This window comes from Phaenicophaeus curvirostris, chromosome 26, assembly GCF_032191515.1.
Source record: "Phaenicophaeus curvirostris isolate KB17595 chromosome 26, BPBGC_Pcur_1.0, whole genome shotgun sequence".
NCBI lineage: Eukaryota > Metazoa > Chordata > Aves > Cuculiformes > Cuculidae > Phaenicophaeus > Phaenicophaeus curvirostris.
The window spans coordinates 5,751,058-5,763,500 of record NC_091417.1 but is presented as its reverse complement, the minus strand read 5'-3'; the positions used below and the strand labels follow the sequence as shown (position 1 = coordinate 5,763,500).

The window sequence follows — 12,443 nt, the reverse complement described above, 5'->3', positions numbered from 1 at the left end:
AAGATGCTGCAGGCAGGGAGTCTTCACGCTGCCCTGGGCTCTGCAGGAAGATCAACTGGTTTTTGTGACCAGAACAACGTGTTTTAAGTGAGTCCGTGACCGGTGGGGCTGGGAGAAGGCAGGCAGAGCTGTGACTCCCTGCCGTTCCTGACAAACTGAAGATGTGTCAAACACAGAGCTGGCCCTGTTGATTCCTGTGTCCACCTTCGCTGCTCTGCGTGGATGGTGGTAGCAGGGTGACTTCTGTTATTTGCTCAGTTCCAGCAGTTGGTAATAGCGTAGGTAATGGTGTATGGAAGCTAAATATGAAGCAGGTCTGTTCTGAAAGGTCTGAGATCTTTGCATGACTCCATCTGCTGAACTGCTGTAAGTACAGGAGAGCATACAGGCTCCTAAACAGGAGAACGCTTGTGACTGGATGCATTGAAAGGCCACAATGATATGGAATTTGGCTGCCTTGTACAGGGAATTAGTACTTGGACTAGTCACCACTTGTCCAAGACAAGTTCCTTTCTTCACAGGGCTGAACCACAGCTTTAGAAAGGGATTGGTATTTGAAATCCCTTAAAAATTTCAATTGATGGTTGAAATTTCTCAAAATTCAGCTGATCAGATCCCATGGTGAATGAGTTCTTTGCAAAAAAATGTGCTCCTGGTTTCTTTCTCTGCAGTGGGGTTTGTTTTGCTAGACCAGTAAACGTAGTGTGTGGGTTCAAATATTAGCTGTTCAAAGGACTTGCAGTTTGGTTCAGCCTAAATCCTTGCTGAATCGCAGAATCCTTTGGGCTGGAAAAGACCTTTAAGATCATTGAGTCCAACTGTAAACCAAGACTACCAAGCCCACCACTAAACCCTGTTCCCAAGTACCATATCCACATGGCTTTTGAAGACCTCCAGGGAAGGAGACTTCACCACTGCCCTGGTCAGCCTCTGCCAGGGCTTGACAACCCTTTTGGTGAAGTAATATTTCCTGATATCCAGTCTGAACCTTCCCTGGCACAACTTGAGGCCATTTCCTCTCATCCTATCACATGTTACTTGGGAGAAGAGACTAGCACCCACCTCATAACCTCCTTTCCAGGCTAAACAGCCCGAGGTCCCTCAGCTGCTCCCAGAATCCCTGTTCTCCAGCCCCTTCCCCAGCTCCATTCCCTTCTCTGGACATGCTCCACCCCCTCAATGTCCTCCATGTACTGAGGAGCCCAATCCTTTCTTCGGGCACCATGAGCCACTGCATCGCTCTGGTATCCAGGGTTGCTGTGTTACCTTGTTTTCAAGCCTTGTAAACCCTCAGCTTTTGGCAGCTTCGTTTCCCTCAAGCTGTGTTTGTTGCTATTCCTGGCCTCCTTTAATGCCGAACTCCTCGTATTTAGTGTCAGATCCTTTGCTCATCCTGTATATGCTGCGTGTCCTGGAATGCTGTTATGTTCCTGTTCAAAAGAAGTCTTTGAGGAACAGATACACTCCCGACCTGCCACGGAAACCCAGAGGAGTTTGCTTTGAGGTGTCCCTGGCTGCAGTCACCACTCACCTCGCAGCACTATCGGGCTTCGCCCTGCCCTGACACCACCCTGGGGTGCTGCTGCATCCATGAATCTTCTCTTCCTGTGACCAGGAGGCTCCTTTTTCTGGGTATTTTGCCTCCTGCCTTGTTGCTCTTGGACCTTGCTGGCCACACTCCAAACACTGAGGTATCTCCTGCTTGGAGCGTGGACCCGCCTGAGCCAGGCAGCTTTCCAGAAAGTCCCTGCTTGCACCTCCAAGTGTTTCCTGAGTTGGTAACTTCTGCTTGGCATAAATAGAACTGGAGTGAACCTGAGCTGCTTGTCTCCGATGGGTTTTAACACATGTGGAACTCCTTTTGCAAGGTCAGCAGATAATTTTGCCCACATTATTCTAAACTAAATGCCGTCTCTGGACATGCCGAGAGTTTGAATTTCATGGCAGGATTCAGGACTACAGCCCTACCCAAGGGCACACACATCCTGGTAGAGCATCTCCTCTTCCCAGGGCTGGAGATTCAGAGAATCCTAGAATGGTTTGAGTTGGAAGGGACCTCAAAGCCCATCCAGTCCCAACCCCTGCCATGGGCAGGGACACCTCCCACTGGATCTGGTTGCTTCAAGCCCCATCCAACCTGGCCTTGAACACGTCCAGGGAGGGGCAGCCACCACTGCTCTGGGCAGCCTGGGCCAGGGGCTTCTCACCCTCACAGCAAAACATTTCTTCCTGAGATCTTATCTCAACCTCCCTTCTTTCAGCTTCAAACCATTCCCCCTTGTCCTATCCCTGCACTCCCTGTTCAAGACCCCCTCCCCAGCTTTCCTGGAGCCCCTTTCCATGCTGGAAGCTGCTCTAAGGTCTCCCCAGAGCCTTCTCTTCTCCAGGCTGAACAACGCCATCTCTGTCAGTCTGTCCTCATACAGCAGAGGTCCTGCAGCCCTTGGAGCATCTTGGTGGCCTCCTCTGGACTCGCTCCAACAGGTCTATGTGCTGAGGACTCCAGAACTAAATGCAGGGCTCCAGGTGGGTCTCACCAGAGAGGAGCAGAGGGGCAGAATCTCTGCCCTTGCCCTCTGATCCCACTGCTTTGGATGCAGCCCAGGACATCTGGCTTTCTGGGCTGCAAGTGCACATTGCCAGCTCATGTTGAGCTTCTCACCCACCAACACCTCCTTTGTAGCTTTTACGGCCACTTCCCTGTTGTCTCTGTCTCAGTGATGGGGCAGTGGTGCGGCTGATCTCTAAGGGATGTTCCTGGGTGATGGAACCACAATGCAAGTTGGTTCTGCAAGTTCTGGAAGCCTTTTGCTGCGATTCAGCTTTCCCTTCTGTGCTAATCCACCTCCCGCAGCTCCTCTCCTCTGGAGCTTTGCTGCTGGAGCTGCAAGGGGAAGGAAGACAGGAAAACTCAGGACATCTCCCCTTCTGCTCCTGTTTTATTTGAGAAAGGGGAGATGGAAACAGGCACGGAGTGGCTTGAGCAGAGCTGGGGTACAATCCCAGAATGGTCAGGCTTGGAAGGGCCCTTTGGAGCTCATCCAGTCCACCCCGCCATAAAGCAGAGTGCACAGGGACGTGTCCAAACGGGGTTTGACTGTCTCCAGAGAAGCCTCCACACCCTCTCTAGGCAGCCTGTTCCAGTGTGGGATGAAGGTAGCGTGCAGGCTGTCATCAAACCAGAAGTACCTGATGGGGATGCAGGCTGAGAGAGCTGGGACTGTTCCACCTGGAGAGGAGAAGGCTCTGAGGAGACCTTAGAGTACCTTCCAGTACCTGAAGGGGGCTACAAGAAACCTGGGAAGAGACTCTTTACAAAGGTGTGGAGTGATAGGAAGAGTGGGAATGGCTGTAATTGGCGTAGGGAAGATTTAGATGAGACAGTAGGAAGAAATTCTTTACACTGAGAGTGGGGAGACCCTGGCCCAGGTTGCCCAGGGAAGTCGTGGCTGCCCCATCCCTGGAGGTGTTCAAGGTCAGGTTGGATGGGGTTTGGAGCAACCAGATCCAATAGGAGGTGACCCTGCCCATGGCAGGGGCTGGAACTGGAAGGGTTTTAAGGTCCCTTCCAACCCAAACCCATGATTCTATGAATGGTGTGTATGTCCCTCCAGGCTGGCTCACCTCTGGGCTGTGAGCATGCTGAGCTGGTGCTGACCAGCTTCTTCTCTGGTGCTGTATCTGTGGCTCAGAACCGCTGGAGGAGCAGGCTGAGCTCTGGCCAGGCCGATGCCTGGGCAGAGCAGATGGACACCCGCGTCTCCAGCTGCCCTTGTGGCCTTTTCCTGTTTTGTGACTTGGAAATTGCATCCCCTAATGGAGCTCTGTTCTGTTTGGTGTTTAGATGGATCCTGAGTATCGGGTGAAAAAATTCTTGGCTCTTCTGAGAGAAGAAGGAACGTAAGTACTTTTCTTTTAAAGCAGTGTTTAAAGCTCTCTCCTCCTCTCAGAAATCAGCATCTCTGAGGGGAACCTGCAGGGCAGGTGTCTGACCTCCTCGCTGGCCCCTCCTCGGCAGAACTCAATGTTGGGTCAGTTCTCTGTGCAGCTGTGTGCCAGCTGTTCTGGGAGGGAGGTGGGAGGACCTGAAGACTTTTTGAGAACTTCCAAGCCTGAGTTCTCTGCTTTTCTTAGTTTACCCATGACTTTAAAATGTAAATGAGCAAATGGGCCACAGTTCAGCTTTCTGTAAAGTAAAGCAGGAGAGATTCTGCTAGAGTTAAAATCCAGCTGTTTTACCTAAAATCTGAACTTTGATTTCTCGTGTTTCTCCTGTCTAAGAGAAGGATGTCCTGCTCTTTCCCTTGTCGGTACCATGGGGAATAGTTGAGCCTGATCTTGACATCTCCTAGAAAGTGACTTTCTGAGACATTTTCAGTGCCTGTCCTGGCTGCGTCGGAGGAGGTTCTAGTGGGTGCTTGGGATGTTTATACCTTTGGGTAGTTGGGGTGTTTAGACCTGTGTGCCTTCCTGATGGCTTCGGCTTCTTTTTCCAGTGTTCCTACCCTGGACTGAAGGGGGACCAAGTGCAAGACCAACAGCTGGAGAAGTGACCAACCTGGAGAACATACCCTGGGATCTTGACTCTTCTGTGTTCAACACACTGGACAAAGTGAAATGCTCCCCTGTTTCCAAGAACCTGATGTGGAATCTGCATGTGTAGTGCAATACGGTATCTTTATTCTTCGTCTTTACTCTACTGCTGTCATGTGGAAGTGTCTCCTAGAACACCGTGCTTCTGTCTCTGTGCAGGCGAGGCTGCGTTCTCATTTGATTTTTAGCATGGGGAAATGTCCTGTAAGTTTTGAAGCTAATGCTCACTTGTGTCCGGCATCCAGTCACTACGATAGGAGTGAAATCCTGATCCCTAATAAACCTGACAGCCTGTGGCGAAGGCAGAGCACAGCGCTGCTCCGTGTGGTCCTGACTGATGAATGCTCTCTTGTCGTGTCATCCTGGGCCTCCCTGAACACTGAGCCAGGCTGGTAACAAAGACTGTGCCCACAATAATTCCTCTCCAGAATTGTTCCTGCTTTCTTTCAGACCCAGGTACTTTCTGACCCAAGGAGAGATTGGTGTTAGGGACTGGAAGAAGACAGGGAACTATTTTGATCAGGGTAGAGGAAACTTCCAAACGCAGTATTGAAAGCCTCACAGCTTGTTGTTAATCCAGCAGCAGTTGTAGAGCTGCTGATTCCCTCCTGGAAGCTCTCCGTGCGTGCAGTGTCCGTGGCAGCTCTGTCTCAGCCAGCCCCATCAGATCCCATTTTCCTGCTGTGGTAGCAAAGGTTGCAATTCCTCCTTAGAGACCGAGAGGAACCAAGCTCTGCAGATGCCCCAGGTGTGTGTAGCCATGATTTTGCACTGAAATAAAGGAATGTATTGCACTTTATGTGGTCCTTGCCCTCCAGCTGTCTCGTGGCGCTGCGATGGTGGCTGCATGAGGCTCCTCCGCTCTGGTCCTTTGGCTCCACGTGTTTCATGATTCCTGGACCATACCTCAGCTTGGGGTGTGAAACCAAAGCCATTTATGAGCACTTAGTGCAGCTTCCTAAGCTTGTCCAGACCCGCAGTGAGGGGCGAGTGGCCGGTGCACACTGCGGGGTTCCGGGGAAGCAGGGTCCTTCTCATCCTTGGAAGCCCAAAGGTTCCGAGTCCTTTAGTGCAGACTTAGAGCAGTTGGAGTATTTTAGCCTCTCCGCTCCGGTTTCTTTCCCTTTGGCAGTGCTGGTGTATCGTGATGACATCGCCAGGCCCAGTGGTCGTTGTTCCCTCTCATTTTGTGTACGATCTCGTGAATTTATTTGTTCTCCCTTCCCTCTGCTCGTCCCAGTGACAGCAGCACACCCTAACTTATATTTCAGAGAAATGATGTAACCCTCATCATGTCTTTGTCCAGAGCTATATCGATGAATAAATATCTGGTTTAATTGCACATTTGATGGATTCAATAAAAAGCGCAACTCCTTGTGATGAGCTGGGAGGCATTTGTGTCCTTGGGGCTGGTCACAGCGGGGCGGCTGTGGAGACCTGATGGATGGCATGAAGAGAACAAAGCTGTTCCCACAGAGGGATTCCCAGTTTGTACCTGAGCATGGAGGGGCTGGGGACAGCCCCAGCCTGGACAGCTTGACCACAGGTCAAGAAGCTGGTTGAGAAGACCTCTTGTTCAGCCCATCCTAGAGTGTTTTGGACCCTGCAGCGCTGAGGAGTCCCTGGGGATGTGCCTGTGTGGGACAGAATTAAGCGTATCACACTTAAAGGCCGTGCTGGAAAACCAGGGCAAACTGTTGGGTGTGGCTTCCCACTCATTCCAACCTATTCCCAGCTCTCCATCCAAGATGTTTCCTGTGTGTGGTAGAAGAGAATGACTCGGCAGCCCATTCCCGTCACATTTTCCCTACGACACACTGGGCCAGGATGGCTTTATACTTAGAACGATGCAGCTTTAAAAGCACAAGCCAAATCCCTCATCTCCTTCCTTATCATAGAATAGTTTGGGTTGGAAAGGACCTTAAAGCTCATCCACTTCCAACCCCCTGCCATGGGCAGGGACACCTCTTGCTGCTTTTTTCTGGGCCTTCCAGAAGTGTAACTGTCTCTAGGGTTGAGTCGTTAACCCAAGACACACGTATGTCAAGGTGTTGGGATGGGTTTCGGGGATGGAGTGTGATGGAGAAAGGCTTAGCCTGAGGGACAGGCGCACAGGGCTTCCACTCCTAAAGCTGCTAAGCTCAGAACCCTCCGGAAGGCCAGACTTCTCAGCTGTCTGGTTTGTTAGCCAGCGGTGGCCCGGGTGGCCAAGAAGGCCAATGGCATCTTGGCTTGGATCAGAAACAGCGTGGCCAGCAGGTCCAGGGAGGTTCTTCTCCCTCTGTGCTCGGCACTGGTGAGACCGCTCCTCGAATCCTGTGTTCAGTTCTGGGCCCTCACCACAAGAAGGATGTTGAGGCTCTGGAGCGAGTCCAGAGAAGAGCAACAAAGCTGGTGAAGGGGCTGGAGAACAGGCCTTATGAGGAACGGCTGAGAGAGCTGGGGGTGTTTAGCCTGGAGAAGAGGAGGCTGAGGGGAGACCTCATTGCTCTCTCCAACTACCTGAAAGGAGGTTGTGGAGAGGAGGGAGCTGGGCTCTTCTCCCAAGTGACAGGGGACAGGACAAGAGGGAATGGCCTCAAGCTCCACCAGGGGAGGGTCAGGCTGGACATTATGAAAAAATGTTTCACGGAAAAGGTCATTGGTCCCTGGCAGAGGCTGCCCAGGGAGGGGGTTGAGTCACCTTCCCTGGAGGTGTTTAAGGCACGGGTGGATGAGGTGCTGAGGGGCATTGTTTAGTGTTTGATGGGAATGGTTGGACTCGATGATCCAGTGGGTCTTTTCCAACCTGGTGATTCTGTGATTCCGTTAGGAACACTCGGGTGGTGGTGGGACTGTGGCATCGCAGCTGCCGTCGATAGGAGGTGGCACTGACAGGACGTGGTGAAGCGGATGTGGCAGCGTTGGTGCGGAAGCAGCACGTGGTTCAGACAGCACCGTGCGAGAAGGCGGATGGAATTGTTTGGGGATGAATTAGGGATAAGGGTGGAAACATGGAAGGGTTTTCTTTTTCTTGTAACCCTTCAGAGAGGTGTGTTTGAGGGCAGGGCTGTGGAAAACTGTGCTCAAAATCATTGTTGGGATGCTGCAGAGACACCTATTGGATCACTCATGGATGGAGAAGGTTTTCTGTGAGGACATTTGGATCTTGGTCTCTCCTGGCCACCGGGTGTTTCCATGACAGCCTGTGAGTGCAGTGGTGGGAGGACACAAAGCCTGGAGCCCACTTTAGCCCCGTGATCTCGTTGAGCACACGGTGAGGCCTCCATCAACCCTATCTCAGCTGTACCATCTCCTTTCTTGGTTGCCCTTCACCATCATCACCTTGTCATCACCAACATCATGTGTTGTCTCCATGCATGAGGACCCAGATGCCGCCCCACCGCTCCCGTAGACACCATCCTACAGGACGTAAAGGACCTTCCCAGGCAACCACACAAGCTGGCAAGTGCATGTTTTTGGCTTTTTACCTTCTCTTTAATGACTTACCACAAAAAAATGCAAGTTGAAATATATTTTTCTCCAAATATATATATTTATATAATATATAATCTTAGTTAACTCAAGTATATACATTGTATAATAAATAATGCTTATAAAAAGAGACATTTTCTGAATATAAAATAAAAAAAAATCGACCTCTACAACTTTATACAAAACTTTGGATACAGCAGATTGATGGAAAAAGAGCTTCCATTCAGTGCTAGGTTACCTGGCTACAGGAAAATAATTACAAGGCAATAAATGTTCTATTTAATATTAAATGCCTTTTCTTGATTAAAAAAAGAATGAACAAACAAACAAAAAAGGGAGTTTGTGTGAAGTCAGGTACCTGGGGCTTTGCCAGACACAGAGTTTAATACGTTTAAATAGAATGCAGGTCAGAAGACAGCTGAGTTCTGGGTTGGGAGGCGACTTAGAGCTCTTCTATGATCTTGAGGGGGTTGGAATTAGATGATCATTAAGGTCCCTTCCAACCCAAACCATTCTATGATTCTATGATCTTGGCTGCCCCATCCCAGGAGGTGTTCAAGGCCAGGTTGGATGGGGCTTGGAGCCCCTGATCCAGTGGGAGGTGTCCCCATGGCAGGGGTGGAACTGGATGGGCTTTAAGGTCCCTTTCAAGTCAAACCATTCCATGATTCTATGATTTTCGGGAGCAGATGCTTCTCCGGAGGTGTGGGTGCAGGAGCTCCTCACCGCGCTCCACAGAGGTGAGACCACGGGGTTTGCTCTGATCCTCTCCGGGCACAGATATTCCGTGGGAGGAGGCTCTCACCCCTTTTATTGCTCTTGGTGATATCGTGTGAGGGGAGCAGAAGACACAGCTTTAACGGTTCAGATGTTTTTGTTCAATCACTTGATGGATGAGAAGTGGTGCTGGAACATGGTGTTGGGCTTCATCACATGCAAGGAGCCCACCAGGACAGAGGGAAGAGTTGGTTTTGCAGTTTTGAGGATCAATGCACTATGGAAACTGAAACCTCAAATGAAAGGGCGTGTGGTCCAGGAGGGGCTGTGGCCTGGGGAGCGGGAGGGGACAAACGCTGGTTCCTCTGCACTCGGGGGCAGGCCCTCATGGACAAATAGGTGATGGGAAACTGGACATGGATCCAAGGACATGGATCTGTTGGAGTGAGTCCAGAGCAGGCCATGGAGATAATCCAAGGGCTGGAGCACCTCCCGTATGAGGACAGGCTGAGCTGGGGTTGTTCAGCCTGGAGACGAGAAGGCTCTGGGGAAACCTTAGAGCAGCTGCCAGTACAGAAAGGGGCTCCAGGAAAGCTGGGGAGGGGCTCTTGATCGGGGAGTGCAGGGACAGGATGAGGAGGAAGAGTTTTGAGCTGCAAGAGCGGAGATGGAGATGAGATCTGAGGAAGAAATGTTTTCCTGTGAGGGTGGGGAGGCCCTGGCCCAGGTTGCCCAGAGCAGTGGTGGCTGCCCCATCCCTGGAGGGGTTCAAGGCCAGGTTGGATGGGGCTTGGAACAATCAGGATCCAGTGGGAGGCGTCCCTGCCCATGGCAGGGGTGGAACTGATTGGACTTTAAGGTCCCTCCCAGCCCAAACCATTCCATGATTCTCTGAAATCCTGGGGGAAGGGAAGGCTCTCCCTGGGGCTGTGCTCTCAGCTAAAGGTCTCCCTTCTCCATCCCCCCTTGCCTCTCTCTTGCTGAATGAAGTGGTTGGACAAATCTATCTGGTGGGGGGAGGCAGATGAGAAGCTTCACCAGACACCTCTTCTTGCCATGGCTGCTGTCTCATCGTCCGTTCCTGATGCTCAGAGGTGCTGCAGCAGCCGGCCTGGTGGGGACCCTTGTCCCCAGAAAGATTCTCCGGCAGGTCCAGGGAGGTTATTCTCCCTCTGTACTTGGCGCTGGTGAGACTGCTTCTCAAATCCTGGGTTCAGTTCTGGGCCCCTCCCCACAAGAAGGATGTTGAGGCTCTGGAGCGAGTCCAGAGAAGGGCAACAAAGCTGGGGAAGGGGCTGGAGAACAGGAGGAGCATCTGAGAGAGCTGGGGGTGTTTAGCCTGGAGAAGAGGAGGCTGAGGGGAGACCTCATTGCTCTCTGCAACTCCCTGAAAGGAGGTTGTGGAGAGGAGGGAGCTGGGCTCTTCTGCCAAGTGACAGGGGACAGGACGAGAGGGAATGGCCTCATGCTCCACCCGGGGAGGTTCAGGCTGGACATTAGGAAAAAATATTTCACGGAAAAGGTCATTGGGCACTGGCAGAGGCTGCCCAGGGAGGGGGTTGAGTCCCCTTCCCTGGAGGTGTTTAAGGGACGGGTGGATGAGGTGCTGAGGGACATGGTTTAGTGATTGATGGGAATGGTTGGACTCGATGATCCAGTGGGTCTTTTCCAACCTGGTTATTCTATGATTCTATGATTCTATGAAAGAGCTGCATTAACAGGGAGATCCGCCCAGACCCTTAAAAATCTCCCTTGGCCAGCTGCATGGCAAGGAGATGTCTGGAGGAGGGATGGATCCCATGGAAGGGGTGGTGGCCTCATTGTATGTGCCCTGCTCTTATCCCGGGCCAGTGCTGGGCTCTGCTCTCCAGCCTCTGTCCTCACGGGTTACGGGAGATGATCTGGGGCTGTGGGGAGCGGAGAGGGCAAGGGGAAGTGAAAGAAGACACTGGTTGGAAGGACAGTCTGTCAGGAAAGTCTCCAGATGGGGATGTCACACCAGAAAAGCCTAAATGATGGGCAGCTGCTCTAATCCCACTGTGCTCAGTTTTGTTCTCCAGCGCCATCTCCTCAGAGCAGGAAGGAAGGAGCCTGGCTGGTGTGGGCTTCTTTCCTCCTCCTCATCGCATCTGCTGAGACCAGGAACGCCGTGCCAGCAGGCGACCTGTGTGTGCTCAGCTCTCAATGGGTAGAATTCATTTCCACCTGAACCTGCTTGTATTGGCATCTCCATGGGACAGTGCTCCAGAGGAGGAGGAAGAGGAAGAGAAGAAGGAGGAAGGGGAGGGTTGAGCTGCTGTGTCAGCTGGGGTGGTTGAACCTGGCTTGGACCTCCCTGTCCCCACTGCTCCCCAGCCAGCTCGCGAGAAGTAGCACAGCAGAGACGCAGCGTGTCTGCAGCCAAGCCTTGAGCCACCTGCCGTGGGTGACGTGCCGAGAGCCTCCTCCACAGCGCCGGTGCCACCTGGGTGAGGGGTCTGCCCTGACCAAGGGCATTAAGAGTTTCTTGTGGCCATCCTCTGGAGTGTGAGTCCACCACGTGGGGGCTGATCACGGGGTTGATGGACCCCTCAGCCTTGCAACCTCCCATCGGTTGGAGACCTACCTATGCTTATTTGCAGGTGTGGACGTCGTAGACGCGTATGCACTCCTGGCAGCTCACGTAGCAGCACCAGTGGAAGATGCAGTGACACTTCTCCTTCCTTTTCTCAGTCCTGGTGTTGTGGCCGCGACCGCAGCACAGCAGGTCGCAGCCGTCGATCCCGTGGGAGGTGACGTTGCACGTTCTGTCCCTCGTCCCAAAGGACCCCGTCTCTGGGTTGGGCTCGCAAAAGTTGGGGGAGTTCTCATAGTAGACGAGATCCCGCTCTGTCGGTGGCTTGAAAAGAGCGTACTTGGCCCGAAGAGTTTCTACCCATCCCCGAGATTCCCGGTGCTTTTCAACTACCATCTCGGAGGCGCTGTCGTATTTATCCTTCAGGTAGTCGCCGATTGCCCGGAAATCTGGCTGTGCCCACCAGCAGGTCTTGACCTCGCAGCTTCCTGAGAGACCGTGGCACTTACACTTCAGGTGCATGTGGTCCAGGATGGTCTGCCCAGGGAGAGAAAACCAGGTGGTCAGCAGCAGCTTATGGTGCCCGGCGTTTGCTTTCAACCACCTGAGTTTGGGTTTAGATACCTGGGCTGAGCTGGGTCTGGGAAGCGTAGGCTGGGTGGGAGTGATGGGAGTTTGAGAATGTGATGGGAACACTAGAAAAGCCTGACTGATGCTGTAAGCATCTGTCCCGTCCCGTCCCGTCCCATCCCATCCCATCCCATCCCATCCCATCGCATCCCATCGCATCCCCTCTAATGCCAGCATCTGATCCTTTCCCTGGTGTCCTCCCTGTTGTGTGTGTGGACAATAAGGAGCAGCTGAGGGGCCTGGGGCTGTTTAGCCTGGAGGAGGTTGAGGGGAGAGCTCATTGCTCTCTGCAGGTCCCAGAAAAGGAGGTTGTGGCGAGGTGGGTGCTGGGCTCTTCAACCCAGTAACAAGCGATGGGATGAGAGGAAATGGCCTCAAGTTGCACCGGGGCAGGTTTAGGTTGGATACTGGGAAAAATGTCTTTACTGGAGGAGTGGTGAAGCCCTGGCAGAGGCTGCCCAGGGCAGGGGTGGAG

The 12,443-nt window shown here is 52.5% G+C and overlaps 2 protein-coding genes across 2 annotated transcripts in view; one reads left to right on the top strand and one right to left on the bottom strand.

Annotated features, from left to right (window-relative positions):
* The window catches only part of NSF (N-ethylmaleimide sensitive factor, vesicle fusing ATPase), a 78,230-nt gene extending 73,245 nt beyond the window's left edge, over positions 1-4,985 (top strand). Inside the window, exons 20-21 of the mRNA XM_069877131.1 lie at positions 3,845-3,900; positions 4,497-4,985. Of these exons, the coding sequence (XP_069733232.1) occupies positions 3,845-3,900; positions 4,497-4,515 (75 nt within the window). The 3' untranslated portion in view covers positions 4,516-4,985. The remainder of the gene's footprint in view (positions 1-3,844; positions 3,901-4,496) is intronic.
* Positions 4,986-11,395: 6,410 nt separating this feature from the next.
* WNT3 (Wnt family member 3) overlaps positions 11,396-12,443 on the bottom strand; it is a 43,938-nt gene continuing 42,890 nt past the window's right edge. The window contains exon 4 of the mRNA XM_069877148.1: positions 11,396-11,875. Coding sequence (XP_069733249.1) covers positions 11,396-11,875 — 480 coding nt within the window. The remainder of the gene's footprint in view (positions 11,876-12,443) is intronic.